We start from the raw sequence: 19,156 nt of genomic DNA, 5'->3' as shown, positions 1-19,156 counted from the left end.
TATGCTTCCAATGTCCATCACCCAGCCACTTGCCTCCCTTCCCTCTCTACTCCAGCAACCCTCAGTTTGTTTCCTGAGATTAATAGTCTTTTACGGCTTGTCTTCCTCTCTGATTTCTTCTTGTTTCATTTTTTCCTCTTTCACCCTATGATCCTCGATCTGCAGAATTCTACTTATCAGTGAGATCATATGATAATTATCTTTCTATAACTGACTATTTCACTTAGCATAATATCCTCTAGTTCCATCTGCATTATAGCAAATGGTAAGATTCCATTTTCTTGATGGCTGTATAATATTCCACTGTCTGTGCACACGTGCGTGCATGCGCACACACACACACCCCACATCTTCTTTATCCATTCTTCTGTCAATGGACATCTAGGTTCTTGCCATAGTTTCGCTATTGTGGACATTGCTGCTATAAATATTGGGGTGCAAGTGTCCCTTTGGATGATTACATTTGTATCCTTGGGGTAAATACCCTGTAGTGCAATTAAGGAACTTACAATTGCACCAAAAACCATAAGATTCATACGAATAAACCTAGCCAAAGAGGCAAAGGAACTATACTATAGAATAATCATGAAAGAAATTGAGGAATACACAATGAAATGGCAAAACATTCCAAGCTCATGGATTGAAAGAAAAATATTGTTAAAATGTCTATGCTACCTAGAGCAATCTACACAATCCATAACAAGATAGCATCAACTTTTTTTCACAGAGCTGGAACAAATAATCCCAAAATTTGTATGGAACCAGAAAAGACCCTGAATAGCCAGAGGAATGTTAAAAACAAAAACCAAAGCTGGTGGCATCACAATTCTGGACTTCAAGCTCTTAATACAAAGCCATAATCATCAAGACAGTATGGTATTGGCACAAAAACAGACACACAGATTAATGGAATGGAATACAGAACTCAGAAAAGGACCCTCATCTCTATGGTCAACTAATCTTTGACAAAGCAGGAAAGAATATACAATGGAAAAAAGTCTCTTCAACAAATGGTGTCGAGAAAACTGGACAGCCACATGAATAAAAATGAAACTGGACCATTTCCTTATACCACACACAAAAACAGACTCCAAATAAATGAAAGACCTCAATGTGAGACAGGAATCCATCAAAGCACCTCTTTAACCTCAGCCTCAACTTCTTCCTGGACACATCACCAAAGGCAAGGGAAGCAAAGGCAAAAATGAACTATTGAGATTTCATCAAGATCAAAAGCTTTTGCACCGCAAAATAAACAATCAACAAAACGAAAAGACAACAGACAGAATGGGAGAAGATATTTGCAAATGACACATTAAGTAAAGAGCTAGTATCCAAAATCTATAAGGAACTTAACAAACTCAACACCCAAGGAACAAATAATCCAATCAAGAAATGGGCAGAGGGCATGAACAAACATTTCTGCAAAGAAGATATCCAAATGGCCAACAGACACATGAAAAAGTGCTCAGCATCACTTGGCATCAAGGAAATACAAATCAAAACCACAATGAGATACCACCTTCACACCAGTCAGAATGGCTAAAATTAACAAGTCAGGAAATAACAGATGCTGGCAAGGATGTGGAGAAAGGGGAGCCCTCCTACACTGTTGGTGGGAATGCAAGCTAGTGCAGCCACTCTGGAAACAGTATGGAGGTTCCTCAAAAAGTTGAAAATAGAGCTACCCTACAACCCAGCAATTGCACTACTGGGTATTTACTCCAAAGCCACAAATGTAGTACTCAGCTTTCATTCTTGATTTTAGTAAAGTGAGTCTTTTCTTCTTTCCAGTCTGTCTAAAGGGCTGGCAATTTTGTGATCTTCTCAAGAATTAACTTTTGGTTTTGTTGATTTTTCTCTATTTTTCTAGTCTCTATCTCATTTATTCCTACTCCAATCTTTACTTCCTTTTGCTTGCTTTGGGTTTAGTTTGCTTTTTTTCCTAGTTTCTTAAGGTTGGGTTATTGATTCGAAATCTTTCTTTTTTGTTAAAATGGGCTTTCAAACCCATAAAATTTCCATCTTAATACTGCTTTAGCTATAGCCATAAATTTTGGTAGGTTGCTCTTTTGTTTTCATTCATCCCAAAGTATTTTCTAATTCTCCTTGCGATTTCTTTTGAAAGTTATTTAGGAATGTACTGTTTAATTTCCATTTATTTGTTAATTTCCCCAATTCTATTCTGTTACTGATTTCTAATTTTATTCCATTTTTCTTAGAGAATATACTTTGTATTATTTTTTTTTCAAGTATTTTATTTATTTGACAGAGAGAAATCACAACTAGGCAGAGAGGCAGGAGGAAGTCGGCTCCCTGCGGAGCAGAGAGCCCGATGTGGGGCTGGATCCCAGGACCCTGGGATCATGACCTGAGCCGAAGGCAGAGGCCCTAACCCACTGAGCCACCCAGGCGCCCCTTTGTATTATTTCTTTTAAGATTTACTGATACTTGTTTTATAACCTAGCATATAACCTATTGTGAACAGCAATCCACGTGCACTTGAGAAGATTATAGATTCTGCTGTTGGATGGAGTGTTATACAGATATCTGTTAGAGCTGGAAGGTTTACAGTGTTGTTCTGTTATTTATCTTCTGCCTCATTGCTCTATTCATCATTGAAAGTCTAAAGTCTCCAATTACTATTGTTCAATTGTCTATTTCTCTCTTCAATTCTGTCAATTTTTAATTCAGGTATTTTAGGGCTCAGCTGTTAGGTACAGAGTGACCCTTGTACCATTATAAAATGTCCTTGTCTCTAGTAACACTTTTTGTCTTAAAAAGTCTGTTTGGGGTGCATTGGTGGCTCAGTGGGTTAAGTGTCTGCCTTCAGCTCAGGTCATGATCCAAGGGTCCTGGGATCAAGTCCTGCATTGGGCTCTCCCTGCTCATTGGGGAACCTGCTTCTACCTCTCTCCTGGCTCCTACCCCCTGCTCATGCGCTCTCTCTCTCTGTCAAATAAATATATAAAATCCTATAAAAAAAAAAAAGTCTATTTGTCTGATATAAGTACAACCATTCAACTTGCTGTAGTTTATAGCTATATACTATATATCTGTGTGTGTATATTATATATATACTATATATTGTAACTCTTCTTCCATCTTTTAAATTTCAACCTATTTGTGTCTTTCATCTAGAGTGCCCCTTAGAGATCCAGCACACAGATCATGGGTTTTTATCCATTATGTCAGTCTCTTGTCTTTTCATTGTCGTGTTTAATTCAATTAGATTTAATGGAATTTCTGATAAGGTAGAGCTTACATCTGTCATTTTGCTCGTTGTCCTCTATGTAATTATGTCTTTTTTGTTGTCCAATTCTATATTGCCTTTTTTTTTTTTTTTGGTGTTAAACATTTCTAGTGCTCCATTTTAATTCTTTTACTGTTTCTTTTACTAGATTTCTTTCTTTCTTATTTTCTTAGTTGATGCCCTGGAGATCACAATTAACTTCTGTTTGTTTGTTTTAAGATTTTACCCATTTATTTGTCAGATAGGGATCACAAGTAAGCAGAGAGAGAGGAGGAAGCAGGCTTCCCACTGAGCAGAGAGCCTGACAGGGGGCTTGACCCCAGGACTCTGGGATCATGACCTGAGCTGAAGGTAGAGGCCTTAACCCACTGAGCCACCCAGGCACCCCACAATTAACTTCTTAATTCAATTTCAATTATATACAAAAACTTTGCTCCTCTATAGTTCAGTTTTTGCCCCCTCCTTTCTGTTATTATTTTAATACTATTTACATCCCTATACACTTATAAGCCAATCAATGTAGTATATAATTATTTACTGCAAATGTCTTTTGAATCAGAAAAGAATTAAAAATAAAATATATTTATTCTATCTTTGAGCACACCTATGTAGTTACTTTTACTGATGTTCTTTACTTCATATGGATTCATTTACTGTCTTGTGAGTAGACTTACTGAATGCAAGCAAAGAACATTGAAAAAGCACTCACTAACCATTTCTATACGCCATTCCTAACCATTTCTGAATTGCTTTATTAGGGTCAACTGAATCACTACTTACCTAGAACCAAGTGTTTCAATTTTTGGATTAAAAATCAACTTCCTTTCTTAACCCAAAGTGACTTAGACTAGGGATCAGAAGACAGATTCTAGGGTCAACTCTGACACTAAGTGTGTAACCCTGGATAAGTATTCTTAAAACTTTAAACACTTGAGATAAAGCAAAATTTTGTTCTTTCCACCTCTTTCAATTAATCCCTTTCTCCTGAAAAGAACCACTTAACAGATGGGTATGTATCTGTTCAGAGCTTTTTTTCCTGTGAGATACATATATATATATATATGTACATTTTAAATCGCATGTTTTTTTTTTCATTTGTTAGTTTTTTATTGAAAAAATAATAAATTCATAACATTAAAAATTATTCAAACAATACAAAAGGGTATATGGTAAAATGTAAGCTCTTCTTTCTGGGGTTAGTCCCTGTTTATAATATTCTGTATATTTTCTCTGTTTTATGTTCATATGTGTGTGTATATTTCTCCCATTTTCAAATATTATTATTTTTTTTTTTTAAAGATTTTTTATTTATTTATTTGACAGAGAGAAATCACAAGTAGATGGAGAGGCAGGCAGAGAGAGAGAGAGGGAAGCAGGCTCTCCGCTGAGCAGAGAGCCCGATGCGGGACTCGATCCCAGGACTCTGAGATCATGACCTGAGCCGAAGGCAGCGGCTTAACCCACTGAGCCACCCAGGCGCCCTCAAATATTATTTTTTGAAAAACCACACAAATGCAGCACTTCAGGAATATGAATCTTGAGCATTCTATCTGGTGATTAAGATAATATCACAGTACTCTGAATATATAATCACTATAGTTTATCAATGAAAGAAAAATGTTATGAGTTGAAAATACAGACTACAACTTTTATTTGTACGTATTTATAATTTTGGACCAAAAAAACCCTTCCTTTTAAAGAAATCTTGCTTAATATTAAGCTAATATAAGATCATGAGAAAAACTGTCTTTGTAAGAAGATTTCCATTTAATTTCTCTTATTATAGAAGTTTATAGTCAGATGCATTTTAAAGAATTCTGTAGATGTTTCATTTGAATCTCCCTATTTACTCAGTGCTGCTTATAAACTATTCTTTATTTCCTCCTCACTTCAGCCCAAATTATATTTAAGTCAATGTTTTCTAAGCATCTGCCTTAGGCTCAGGCCATGATCTCAGGGTCCTGGGAACCTCACACTGGGATCCCTGTTCAGTAGGGAGTCTGCCCCTCCCCTCTGCCAGGAGCATGCGTGCTCTCTCTTCCTCTATTCTCTCCAAAAAAAAAAAAAAAAAAAAAGCCACCATATTCTACAGGATTCTAAGGCACACGGGATGACTATTGTCACTTAAGTAGAGCGTTAGGAATTATTTTAACTGTGGAATATTTAGTAGTTGATCTAAGAGAACATTATTTTTAGAACAGAATCCACCAAAAGTTCATGACCATTATATTTCATTTCTTTAAGAAATTCTTCCCTTTAGAATTTGAGGACCTATCTTTCACAATAGAATTAAATATATACAATATGTTTCATTAAAATACAAAATATTTAATATTTTGAGTAGTAATTTTGTCATATTAGCTTTAATTATATGAAAACATTTACTTTTCAGATGAAATAATTTGCCAATTTTTCTTTTTTTTTAAAAGATTGTATTTATTTATTGAGAGATTTATTTATTTATTGAAAGAGGGAGAGAGACAGCATGATTGGGGCAGAGGGAGAGGACTCCCCTGCTGAGAAGGGAGCCCGATGCAGGACCTCCATCACAAGACTGCGATTATGAAATATGTCATGCCAAAGGCAGACGCTTAACCAACTGAGCTACCCAGGCACACCACCAATTTTATTTTCTTGAAAACAGGAAGAGATATGTACTTTAAAAATGAACAAATGAAATGACATTGGTACAAGTAAGGATATTATTTTATTGTTTTCTGCCAAATATAAAAATAAATTCTACTTCATTTAAATACTCTGGAACTCTTTAATTTTAATTTTAATTGATCTTTTATGAGGCTTTTTTTTTTTCTTTAAACAGACTACCTTAAAATTTACATCCAATTTATAAGTCTGATTTTATTATGTCTTACAACAAGAACCAGCACAATATTTTGCATATAGATACTATAGGAATAAGTTGATTTTTTTAGTGCAACATAGCTTAATATAGTTTTTAAAAATATGTGCTTATAAAAAAACGTGATAAGGGGCACCTGGGTGGCTCAGTGGGTTAAGCCGCTGCCTTCGGCTTAGGTCATGATCTCGGGGTCCTGGGATCGAGTCCCGCATCGGGCTCTCTGCTCAACAGGGAGCCTGCTTCCTCCTCTCTCTCTCTGCCTGCCTCTCTGCCTACTTGTGATCTCTCTCTGTCAAATAAATAAATGAAATCTTTAAAAAAAAAAAACAAGACAGTTTCTTTAAAAAAAAAAAAAAGTGATAATATAAGCAGATTTTCAGATCTGTACCTAGTGTGTAAGGTTTTTTATATCTCTATGGCAAAGTTAATAGTTAATGCTGAAATTTTAAAAAAGTATCTGACTTTCTATTGTAACATCACAGAAAGTGGCATGGTACAGACATTCAGGAAAAACTAACTCTAATGGGAAAGAAGAGATTGGTTTAGTGTTTATATTCTAATCTTTCCAAAAACCTCTAAGAATGAGGATTTAACAACTAGCTATTTTCTTTGCCAGGCAAAGCTATAAAGCACTTAGGATAATTTGGGCCACAAAATTTTTGGATTAAAGGTCTAGATTAGAATTCTGAGGCCCCAAATTACTGTCACAAAGGTGTAAACTATTATTTTTGAGTCTCAATAATCTCACCCCAAAGATTTACTAAATGTTTTTAGTTTGGTCAAGAAAGGACTTGATTCAGTATCTGATACAATGTAAGGGCTCAAATGGTAGCTGTTATTATTTTTATTATTTCTACTTATATATCCCCCAACCTTCAAATTCAATTAAAGATCTTTCATACACTCTCAAATCTCAAACCTGCTACTTCCGTTTTCCTTATTCTAGAAGATTTTATTATTTTTCCAAATATTTATGGCTTCTCCCAAAGAGCAAGATTATGCTTCCCCACCTTTCTGATGGCATGTATGGTCATGTGACTTGCCCTGAATAATGAAACATGGGTAGAGGTCAGGATGATGGGTAGTTGACCATCATCTCTGCAACAATACCAGCAACATTCTATGTAGAAGCTAGGTCTTAAATGAAAAGTATCTGGAGTATAGCCACGGGTAATTTGTTAAGGACGGGTAGTAAACTATTGAGGTTTATAGGCATTTGTCACCATGAAATAACTTTGCCTATCCCAACCAGTAAGATTTATCTCAGTGACATGGCCTTGTAATCCACCTAAATATTCAATGAAGGGAAAATTCTTATCCTCTCTCAGTTTTGTTCTATGGCTGTTCATCAATTCCAGGCAATTCTACCTTCCTAATATTTCTCAAACTGTACATCAGTAATAGGACCTTAACCCAAATTTTCTATTTTATCTACTACTATAATATTTTCTTTTTCCAGGTTTGCTCCCCTTAAACATTTTAATCTGCATTAGTAAGATTAATGTATTTATTTTCTTTTAAATACTTCAAATGTGTATCACAATTTTAAGTGTTTAAATTGTTCTAATTTATAAATATAATAAAACTCAAATTTTCTTAAACACCTTAATACTGCTTAAATAACAAATATATACAGACTATCTCAGTAATATCAATACTCATTTCCAAACTTAACACAAAAGTATTGATAGCATGAGTTTGATTTACTTCACCATTTCTCTACTTAGAGAAACTCTAGGTCCAAAAGGCTTCACTGAATAAGTTCTACCATAAATTCAAGGAAGGTATCTGAGATTTTGTTTTGTTTTTTAAGATTCTACATATAAGTGAGATTATACAATATTTGTCTTTCTCTGTTTGACTTACTTCACTTAGCATAACGCCTTCAAGGTCCATCCATATTGTGGCAAATGGCAGGATTTCTTTCCTTTTATGACTGCATATTATTCTACTGTACGTGTGTGTGTGTGTGTGTATGTATGTACACACATACCGCAACTTCTTTTTACCCATTCAGCCAATGATGGGACACTTAAGATTGTTTTCATGTCTTGGCTTCTGTAAAGGATGCTGCAATGAACATGAGGGTGCAGATAACTTTTTGAATTATTTCATTTCCTTCAGATGAGTATCTAGAAGTAGAACTGCTGATCATATGGTAGTTCTAGTTTTAATTTTTTGAGGAACCTCCAGACTATTTTCCAAAGCAGCTGGACCAATTTACATTCCCACCAACAGTGCATAAGAGTTCCCTTTACTCTGTGTCCTCACTAATATTTGTTATTTTTTGTCTGCCACAGTTACTAAAACTAGCCAATCCTAAGCTGTTACTCTACCCTGCTTTGCCTTTCCTGCAGAAACACAATAATGGCTTTTGGGCTACACTTTTCTCCTGTTCTGCTTCCTGATCAAAACCTGAAGCTTTCCCCGTGGTATGGTATAGCATTTTGTGCCCCTTCTTTAGGAAACAGAAGTAAAAAAAATTCCTTCAATATTAGCCTCTCCATGTTATTACCCTGCCACCTTCATAAATTAAAAGCCTGCAGGTAAAGTGAGACAATTACAAAATAAAGTAACAAAAGATTAATGAAATGGAGAATATTCTGGGGGAAAAAAAAAGCTAAGAGGCTGAGTTTTGACAGATCTTAATTCAAAGTTTAAATGCATTCATTCCTTTTGGATAATAAGTAAACAGAAATTAGAGAAGGTATTCCTTAACTTAGGAAATGCTGAACCACACAAGAAACCAAAATATGTGAACTTTTCTTTTGATGGCAACAATAATGAACAGAGCTGGGAAAATTTCATGGTTCTTGAAGCTCAAATTCCCTAACACAGATGTGGAGGCTTTAACAGGGCAGCACAAGCACTTATGCATGCTTTACCTTCTCTATCAGGAAAGGATATAATCTCAAATTAAGCACATGCTTGAGAATATGAAATGGTACAGCCCTTTTGTAAAAACAGGCTGACAATTTCTACCAAAGTTAAACATAGCCTTACCATACAATCCAGCAATCATGCTCTTAGGTATTTACCCAATTGAATTGAAAACTTATGTCCATCCAAAAACCTGCATATGAATGTTTAAAGCGGCTTTATTTTATAATTGTTAAAAACTGGAATTAAGATGTCCTTCAACAGGTGAAAGGATCAACAAACTGGTATATTCATCAATGAAGTATTATCCAATAATAAAAAAGAGATATTAAGCCACAAAAAGAAACTGTCTAGACCATATTGCTAAGTGAAAAGAAGTTGGTCTGAAAAGGCTACATACTGTATGCAACAAAATGACATTCTGGAAAAGAGAAATGTACAGGAACAGTAAAAGTATTGGTGGCTGCTAGGAGGGGGGCACAGTTGGGGAAAGCGGGATGGAGAAAGGAATGGGTAGAGTACAGGGGAATATTTAGAGTAGGAAAGCTATTCATTATAATAATGTACTGGTGATAAAAGACATTATACATTTGTCAAAACCCACAGAAGTATAAAATACCAAGAATGAACCTTAATGTAAACTGTGGAACTTTTATAAATGTTGGCTCATTAACTGTAACAAATGTACCACACCAATATAAAATGTTAATAGAGAAAACTGTGTGGAAGATGTGGTATGAAAGAAATTCTTTTTTCAATTTTTCTATAAACCTAAAACTGCTATAAAAATAAATTCTAATAATTAAAAGGGGGGAGGAAGGACGATTCTACAAACACAAAAAAAACAGCTCAGATGTTGCACTCAGAATGAATGATAAATGTCTATTACAACTTCCCTAAAGGCAGTACGAGTACCAATGATGTCAGGTGGGATTCTTCTTGTATGATTCATTAGCCAAAAGACCCATGAATATAATATGACATATTACCTAATATAGAATCAGAAAATATTGATGAAGTGATAATCTAAAGGGATAATCTCAAGAGGTGGAACAAAAATCATCCCATGATATTTTCCAATAAACAGTATAATATTCCCCCCAAAAAAGTCAAGACGTGGGACATTCTGTTATCCTGAATTTTTAACATCATGCATGTACATGAAACTTCCCCTGTCAATATCTGTCTTTTAGTTTGTTTCTCTACTACAGGCACCAAACAGGTGGTATCACATATCCACAGACAAGCTCTAACTTGGCCATGCTTGGCACACCAGTAACTTCCTAAGTTAAGACAAAGAACTGCCTGTTGTCAAGTTTATTAACCTCCCACCTCTGTTACCTACTTTTGTTTGGTTTCTTACATTCAACCTGAGCTATCAATCCACTCTTTAGTATGTATCCTTCATAACTATCTCTTAGGACGTATCCACTATAACTATCTGTTGGTTTAAGACCTGACTCCTGACTGGCATATCTATAGAGTTTCCTCAGTCTTTTAAACATTTATTGAGTACTTCAATTCAGATTCAACAAACATTTACTGAGTTACTTCAGGTTCATTTCACCCTTACAGATGGAGCCACTCTACGAAGCTATTATTACCTCTATTTTATAGAGAAGCAAACATATTCAGACAAGTTAGGTCACCCAAATCCAAATCTAAATCTATCCGTAAAGTCCACTGCTCCTTTTACTTATCTTTCTCTATCAAAGTACAACACACTCTGGTGGTTAGAATCTAAGGCTTCACTCCACCTCCAACCTGTTTTTCAAATCCTACCTAAAAACATATCCCCTAGATCCACTGACACCCCCTCCCTACCCTCACCCCCTGATCTTCAAAATCCTATTCTAGTGGATTCTTCTATTCCCAGTTATCTTCTCTATATCCATCTACACCACTACATTGTAACATGATAGCTCTGGTGCCCTCAATATTTCAAGAAAAATTCTACCAACAGAATCTTCTTTTGGGGGAAAGGAAAGAATTAAGTCAGGAGCATCATGGACTTGTTACAGCCTGTTGTCTTCCCCTTTATAGACTATCAACTATAGTAACTATGTGAATGAACTGTAATTAATTGCTTAAAAGATTCTTTTATGTATTAGGTTATAAAAAACTTGAAACCAGTGACTTCCCTGAGGAAATACTGATAACTGAAGACACTCTCAGAGCTTCAAAGTAAATAGATATCTGCCACATCCATTATTTTTGCAGGTAAAAAAGTATCTTAACAAACAGCTCAGACTATAAAAATCAAGTTTAGTGAAATGAGCTTGCTGCTAAGAGCTATTTCAGCATATGTGAAAATTAGAACCAAGATATACTGTTCATGCCATGCTTAAACAAACCAACAAAATTCAGAACCCAAGCAACTGCTCTTGATTTTTCAATAGAAAAGTTAACAAAGAAGCCTTTAATCTTGTAGGCAAACCACTTAATTGTCCACTATAGATACTAAGTTTGTAAATTAACAAGATTTATTTTTCTTAATCTCCCAAGGAGGTAGGAATAATGTTTAGGATCAAAACCTTTGAGTGTGATCTTGAGACTGTCTAAAACTCATTTTGTTTCATCTGCAAAATAGAGACAGGTATATCTACCTCATAGGATTATTAAAAGAATAAGATCATGAAGTTCCAATACAATGTTTTTTACACACAGAGTACTCAAAATGTGCCTTCTTCTCATTATTATTTATTATGTCCTTAGTCTTTGTTTCTTCACCTGTAAGATTAAACACACTGCTTGGTGCATCACAGATATTTATGAAAGCCCATCATTCCCATCCTGTCAGCATTACTGGGGAAATGAGGAGTCAAAAACCTGTAAAACTACTTTTATAAAGCCCTGGGTTGGAGAAAAAGTATACAAACTCTCAGGAATTACACATTTGCTTTTGGGAGGGGGAGTCTGGTGAGAAGAGAAAAGTAGGAAGAAAAAGAAGACACAGTTTTATTATTGTATAATGTAGACAGTCATTTAATGACACAATTCAGTCATAATTTTATAATGATTTGAAGTAATGATTTATAATAATCATTAAAGTGCAGAGTTAAACTTAAAAACCAATCAGGGTCTAATACATTGTCTAAAGTAAAACAAAAACAACTTTAGAGGCAACTAAAGATACACACAAGAAATGTAAACATTAATTAGCAAGACATTTTAGAAGCAACTTCAAAAACAGTCTCATTATTTCATTGTTTATGAAACCAAAACAACATTTTGAACTGGAGTTTAAAAGATGAATTAACAAGAACCCACTATTGTGAAGATTCATTCTTTTTTTTAAAAATTTGCACTCTTCTGAAAGAAATACATGCGTACAAGACATAAAGAAATAAAAGTTTCAGTTTCCTTACCTGTTGTGTTCCATCTGCACTTACAATAGGGGCAGACAGAAGAGAAATATCACTACTTAAAATCTGAGCTGTATCCAGTAGTGGTGGATGTTCTGCCATTATCACTAAGACATTAATATACTGGATAATCTTCCAATTCTGAAAAACAAAAATATATACCCATCTGTGTGTACATCCTCAAAAATACATTAAAGTATAATACATTCAAGATTTGTCTCATATCTAAAATTATATTCTTGTGAAAGGAAATTTTACAATACTCTGTTGACTATGTCTTGTCTGTCAAAAGAATGTTTAAGGAAAATACATTTCTTACAACTTAGCCAACTGTATGACAATGTATATAGGAAACATTAAAGCCAGTATATGGGGAGCCTGGGTGGCTCAGTGGGTTAAGTGTCTGACTTGGTTTCATTCAGCTCAGGTCAGGATCTCAGGGTCATGAGGTCATGCCCTGTGTTAGGCTCTGTGCTCAGCAAGGAGTCTGCTTGAGAGTCTGTCCCCCTCTTTCGCCTTCCCTCTCTGCCTCTCCCCAACTGCTCCCCTCCCTGCTCATACTCCCTCTAAAGTAAATAAATAAAATCTTAAAAAAAAAAACAATATATGAGCATCTTCCATTTAAATTCTATGTCTGTCTCTTTATCCCTTCCATCTCTATGCAATATTTATTTAACCACCACTATTCTAGCTAAATACTAGATAATTCTTAGTATGGGACAGGCAGTAAAATACAAAGACTAAATGAGCAATTCTACCAATAATTTTTTTTTATGAGCAGAAAAGATGATTATGAAGACCTAATTTCCTCCTCCATCACCTTTATCAGTCTCTAGAAACTACACAAGAATTATGATTTGTCACTGATTTCTCAACAGAGCAGTATGGTAGAAAAATCTGCTCAGGGCTAGAATAAATACCTTCAAGTTTTAAGTTTTAAGCTCTGATTCTGGTCTTCTGTAGTTCTGGTTTTACTATTCTTTTCTAAGTGACACCTACTTTAAAATAAACCAGATCATTACAGTGATTAAAAACACATACATTTAGAAATTTTTAACTGCAGACACAGGACCACTTACATAAAAAGTGAAAGACTTGGGGCACCTGGGTGGCTCAGTGAGTTAGGCCTCTGCCTTCAGCTCAGGTTATGGTCTCAGGGTTCTGGGATCAAGCCCCACATCAGGCTCTCTGCTCGGAGAGGAGCATGCTTCCTCCTCCCTCTCTGCCTGTCTATCTGCCTACTTGTGATCTATTAAATAAATAAATAAAATCTTAAAAAAGAAAAGTAAAAGACTTGATGTAAGCAAATTATGGTATATCTACCATATATAATATCAACCAATAAAATATCAGCTAATTACAAGAAAATTGAAGATAACTAAACTCGATCATAAATTTTACCAAATTCATAAAACAAAGCAAAATTACAAACATTTTTGATGCTTGTAGGATTCTGAAATTCAGCAGCGTCAAGATGTTTAACTTTTGTAAGATACTAAATTCATGTTATTTATTTTAAAGTCTTGAATCTTTGCAGAAACTCTCATACAGGTTAATTTAACCTAGAAAACAAATTTCTGGGGTGCCTGGGTGGCTCAGTGGGTTAAAGCCTCTGCCTTCAGCTCAGGTCATGATCCCAGGGTCCTGGGATTGAGCCCTGCGTTGGGCTCTCTGCTCCGCAGGGAGCCTGCTTTCTCTCCTCTCTCTCTCTCTGCCTGCCTCTCTGCCTACTTGTGGTTTCTCTCTGTCAAGTAAATAAAATTAAAAAACAAATTTCTATTTAGATATATAAAAATTGTTATAAGATTTCAAAAAATTTGATAGTTATCTACCTCAAGATTTTATATTGAAGACCACAATATTTTATATTACTTCATAACAATGCATGTCATTAAACATATTACATATTGTATGTACATAGAATATACATATATTTATAATGGTTTTTAACATACATATATTATACATATGAACACATGATATATACATACATATATAAAGGGGCAAAATCTAACTTCTGGCTTAATCTATATTGCTGTATTTCTTAAAGTCTGATAAAATCAGTGAGAAATAAAAGTAAAGAAAAAAAAACAGTGAATAAATCATGTCAAATAATTTCACTCTGAATATGTAGAAGTTGTAAGACAGGAAAGAGTCAATGCATTATCTTCTCTTTTGCTTGTCAAACAGACATTTAGGGAAGCTAACAGAAGTAACCAGAGAAAGTTTACAGATAAATCACTTTGTAAAATTAGTAAATTAAAAAAACCATTGAGTGCTTTTTATATTGTCTTTATGTTATTTGTAAAATTTTATGTAATGTCTTTAGCTGAAACTGCAAACCACCATTATTCCTTGAATTTTAGAGAGTAATGCTGAAGATACAATCATAGTTTTGGTTTCAAGAGGTGAACTGAAAGCTTACAAATACACAAATTTCTTCTGAACCTCTAGTTAATACCAAGAACAGTATTATTATAGATTGGATCTGAAGCCACATGCTATGTTTTAACATTATCATTCCACTTAAGGCATTATCTCTAAGTTTATTCTTTTCAAAGCTCTAATGCATCAGAAGTTTCACTTAGGAACAGCTTCCTTACATCGATATATCCACCACACTATGTGCAAAGGTTTTATTTAAGCCTGCAAATTAGAAACTACAGTCATGCTACTGAAATGATGCATTTAGAAACCTAAAAATTCCTTTAATCCTGTGTAGAGAACACTGTCAGCTTTTCCTCCAAATCTATTTCTTCTAATTGTTATTTCTAATTCCTACATTCTCATCTTGTGACTACAACCACTTATTTTAAGTTATGTATCTATTTTGTTTTTAATAATGTAATATTTGATATATATGCAAAAAAGGGGAGGAAAGACTTGATGCATCTGTAAATTTTCATGGAATGATACACCCCTATGGCTCATTTCAAGCTACTGTGGTTTAAAAACTGTCCTGAAAATTCCTGATTTTTAACAATCAACTTTTATATACAAGATGGTTCCATCACATCACTATTTTTATCTAAAATCTATGTATCAATATTTAGTATCTGTAGAGCAATAATATAACAAAATATTAACATTTGGGAAATCTGGATATGGAAAAGCTAAATATCTCTATATTACTCTCACAACTTTTAAGTCTGAAATTTTAATTAGTGTTAAATTAGACAATATAAAAAAAAACTAATACCAGGTAGAATGCAGATCTGAATGTAAAACAAAAATCTTCTAAAAGATAATATACAAGAATATCTTCATAACCACAGAAAAAGTATTTTTAGACAGGGTATAAATTATCTTTCTTAAATCATAAAGAAAAATGAATACTGAGCTTCATTAAAATCAAGTACTACTATTCATTTAGAAATATCTTTAAGAAAATGAAAAGGCACACCACACAATGAAAGAAGCTATTTTCAACATATATAACTGAAAAAACAGCACATATTCTACATTTATACAGGTCTCCTACAAACTGATTTAAAAAAAAAAATTGAAAAATGCCAAAAGACTTCAATATGTTCTTCACAAAAGTGGAAATTCAAGAGACCAATAAACATACAAAGAGATTCACAAATTCATTAACTACTAGGAGAAAGTCAATTAAAAATCATAATGAGATGTCTTCATACACTCCCTAGGACCATAAAAATGAAAAAGATTGACTGTATCAAGCATCAAGGAGGCTATGGGCAACTGGCACACTCAAATGGAATGAGAGTGGAAATTCATAAAATCACTTTGGAAACTACTTTGATATTCTTTTTTTTTTTTTTTTTTAAGGAATTTTTATTTCTTTCTTTGACAGACAGGGATCATAAGTAGGCAGAGAGATAGGCAGACAGGGGTAAGCAGAATCCCTGCCGAGCAGAGAGCCCTATGCAGGGCTTGACCCCAGGACCCTGAGATCACGACCCAAGGCGAAGGCAGAGGCTCAACCCACTGAGCCACCTGATATTCTTTACCAAAGGTGAACATATAAATATTCTATGACCCAGTTATGATCTAGTTACTAGACTCCTAGTCTACCAAAAAGAAATGCATGCACACATGCACCAAAAAAAGTACATGAAGGTGTATAAAGCAGGACTACTCTTCACTAGTTTTAAACTGTAAATAACTTAAATGTTCCTGGATAGTAAATGGTAAATTTTAACTAATTCATCCAATGGGCTACTATACAGCAATGAAAATTAATGAACTAGTGAACAGGAAACAACACAGATAAATTTCAAAAATACAGTTTAAGTGAAAAACAGACAAAATACATACAGCACTTTATTTATTTGAACTTTATAGAAGTTCAAAATAGAATAAAAACCACTCTGTGGTGTTTAAAGTCAGAATAGGTGACTGTCTTTGAAGAAGGATGGGAACTTGGAGGGGCAGGAAGGTAGTTTCTGGGGTGCTGGTACAGTTCTATGTCTTGGGAGGCCGTTATGTGATAATTAACCACTCTTACCACATAATTATGCGAAAATGTCATTGTGAATTGAGTTGTATATTGATATGTACATACTTCTCTGTGTCTACTTCAAGGAAATTATTTTTAGAAGTTAACATAACCACATGGTCACCTCCGTTGATGCAGAAAAAAGCATTTTACAAGATCCACCATCCTTTGATGATTAAAAAAACCCTCAACAAACGAGGAATAATAGGAAACTACTTCAACATAATAAAGGCCATAGATGAAAAGCCCACAGCTAACATCATGCTCAGTGGTAAAAGACTATCAGCTTTTCCTCTAAGACTGGGAACAAAGCAAGGATGCTGACTCTAACCGCATCCACTCACAGTATTGGACATAATACTGAAAATCCTAGCCAGAGCCATTAGGCATGAAAAACAAAAGACATCCAAATAAGAAAGGAAGAAGTAAAATCATCTCTGTTCACATATGACATGATCTTGTGTGTAAAAGAAAAACTAGAGTCCATTAAAAAGCTGTTAGTACTAGTAAATTCAGTAAAAGTGCATGATAAGAAACAAACACAGAAAAATCAGTTGCATTTCTATGTATTAACAATGAACAATCTAAAAAAAGAAATTAAGAAAATAATTCCACTTAACGTAGCACCAAGAATAAAATACTAAGGAATAAATTTAACCCCCAAAGTAGGAGATGTGTATACTGAAAACTGTAAAATACTGCTAACAGAAATTTTAAAAGACACAAATAAATGAAAAGATACTGTGTTCACAGATTAGAAGATTTAATATTGTTAAGAAGTCAAGACTTCGGGGCACCTGGGTGGCTCAGTGGGTTAAACTGCTGCCTTCGGCTCAGGTCATAATCCCAGGTCCTGGGTTCGAGCCCCACATCGGGCTTTCTGCTCATCAGGGAGCCTGCTTCCTCCTCTTTCTCTGCCTGCCTCTCTGCCTACTTGTGATCTCTCTCTGTCAAATAAACAAATAAAATCTTAAAAAAAAAAAGTCAACACTTCCCAATGCAATCCACAGGTTTAATGCAATCCCTATCAAAATCTCAATGGCATTTTTTGGGGAAGAAATAGAAAAATTCATTCTAAATTTCCTACAGAATCTCAAGGGATCCCAAATAGCTAAAAACAATTTTTAAATAGAACAAAGTTAGAAGACTCAAACTTCCTGATTTTAAAAAACATTACAAAGCAAAGCAACAGTAATCGCATCTGTAGTACTGGCATAACAACCGACAAATACACCAATGGAAAAGAACAGAAAGCCCAGAAATAAACTTTCACATGTCTAGTCAAATGATCTTCAACAAGGGTACCAATTTAATGAGGAAAGAACAGTCTGTTTAACAAATGGTAAATAGGAAAACTGCATATGCACATACAAAATAATGAACTTAGATTCTTTTATGATATATAAAAATTAACTAAAAATGGATTAAACACCTAAGTAGAAGATCTAAAACTATACATCTCCAAGAAAACAGGGGAAAAGACTGGACAGGACAATGATTTCTTAGATATGACACCTAGAGCAAAGACCACAAAAGCAAAAATAGACATATGGGACTACAACAAACTTGAAAATTTCAGTGTATCAGAGTACACATTCAATGGAGTGAAACTGCAACCTACGGAATGGGAAAAAATATTTGCCAACTTAGCTCTGGGTGCTACAAAATACCACACACCGGGTGCCTTAACCAACAGACATTTATTTTTCACAGTTCTCTAGGCTGGGAAGCCCAAGATCTGGGTGCAAAGGGCTGCCTTTTTTGCCTTATCTCTTCTCATAGCCAAAAAGAGAAGGAGTTTGGGTCTCTCTCTTACTCTTCTTAAATTATAAGAGCACTAATTTCATCATGGGGTAGATTCTACTCTCTTGGTCTCAACTAAGCCTAATTACCACCCCCCAAGGCCCCACCTCTTAATGCTATCCCATTTTGGCAGTAGGGCTTCATCATGAATTTTGGAAGGATACAAACAGTGAGTTCATACATTCTGCCTCTGGCCTACCAAAATTCCTGTCTTTTTTGCATGCAAAATACATTCATTCCAACCCAAAAGTCACAAAAGTCTTATCTCGTTTCAACATAAACTTTAAAATCTCATCCAAATAAGATTTGTTTGAAACTCAAAGTACAATTCATCCTGAAGCAAATTCCTTTACAGCTGTAACCTGTAGAACCAGGTAAGTTGCATGCTTCCGAAATACATGTGTTTCCAAAATACAATGGTGAGATAGGCACAGGATATTTATTCTATTCCAAAGGAAGAAAGAAGGAAGAAAGAAAGGGATAATATAGCCCAAGCAAGTCCAACATCTAGCAAGGCGAATTTCTTAAGGCTC

General features: G+C 34.7%; 1 protein-coding gene across 3 annotated transcripts in view; it reads right to left on the bottom strand.

The window, feature by feature from the left end:
• Positions 1 to 19,156, bottom strand: part of FNDC3A (fibronectin type III domain containing 3A) — a 173,871-nt gene that overhangs the window by 128,307 nt on the left and 26,408 nt on the right. For all 3 annotated transcript variants that reach the window (XM_059144894.1, XM_059144892.1, XM_059144893.1), the window contains exon 2: positions 12,362 to 12,499. In XM_059144894.1, the coding sequence (XP_059000877.1) occupies positions 12,362 to 12,460 (99 nt within the window). In that variant the 5' untranslated portion in view covers positions 12,461 to 12,499. The remainder of the gene's footprint in view (positions 1 to 12,361; positions 12,500 to 19,156) is intronic.

The sequence above is a fragment of the Mustela lutreola genome, chromosome 13 (genome assembly GCF_030435805.1).
Source record: "Mustela lutreola isolate mMusLut2 chromosome 13, mMusLut2.pri, whole genome shotgun sequence".
NCBI classification, from domain to species: Eukaryota; Metazoa; Chordata; class Mammalia; order Carnivora; family Mustelidae; genus Mustela; species Mustela lutreola.
Note: the sequence above shows the minus strand (reverse complement) of the source record. Positions and strands in the feature narration are given on the sequence as shown.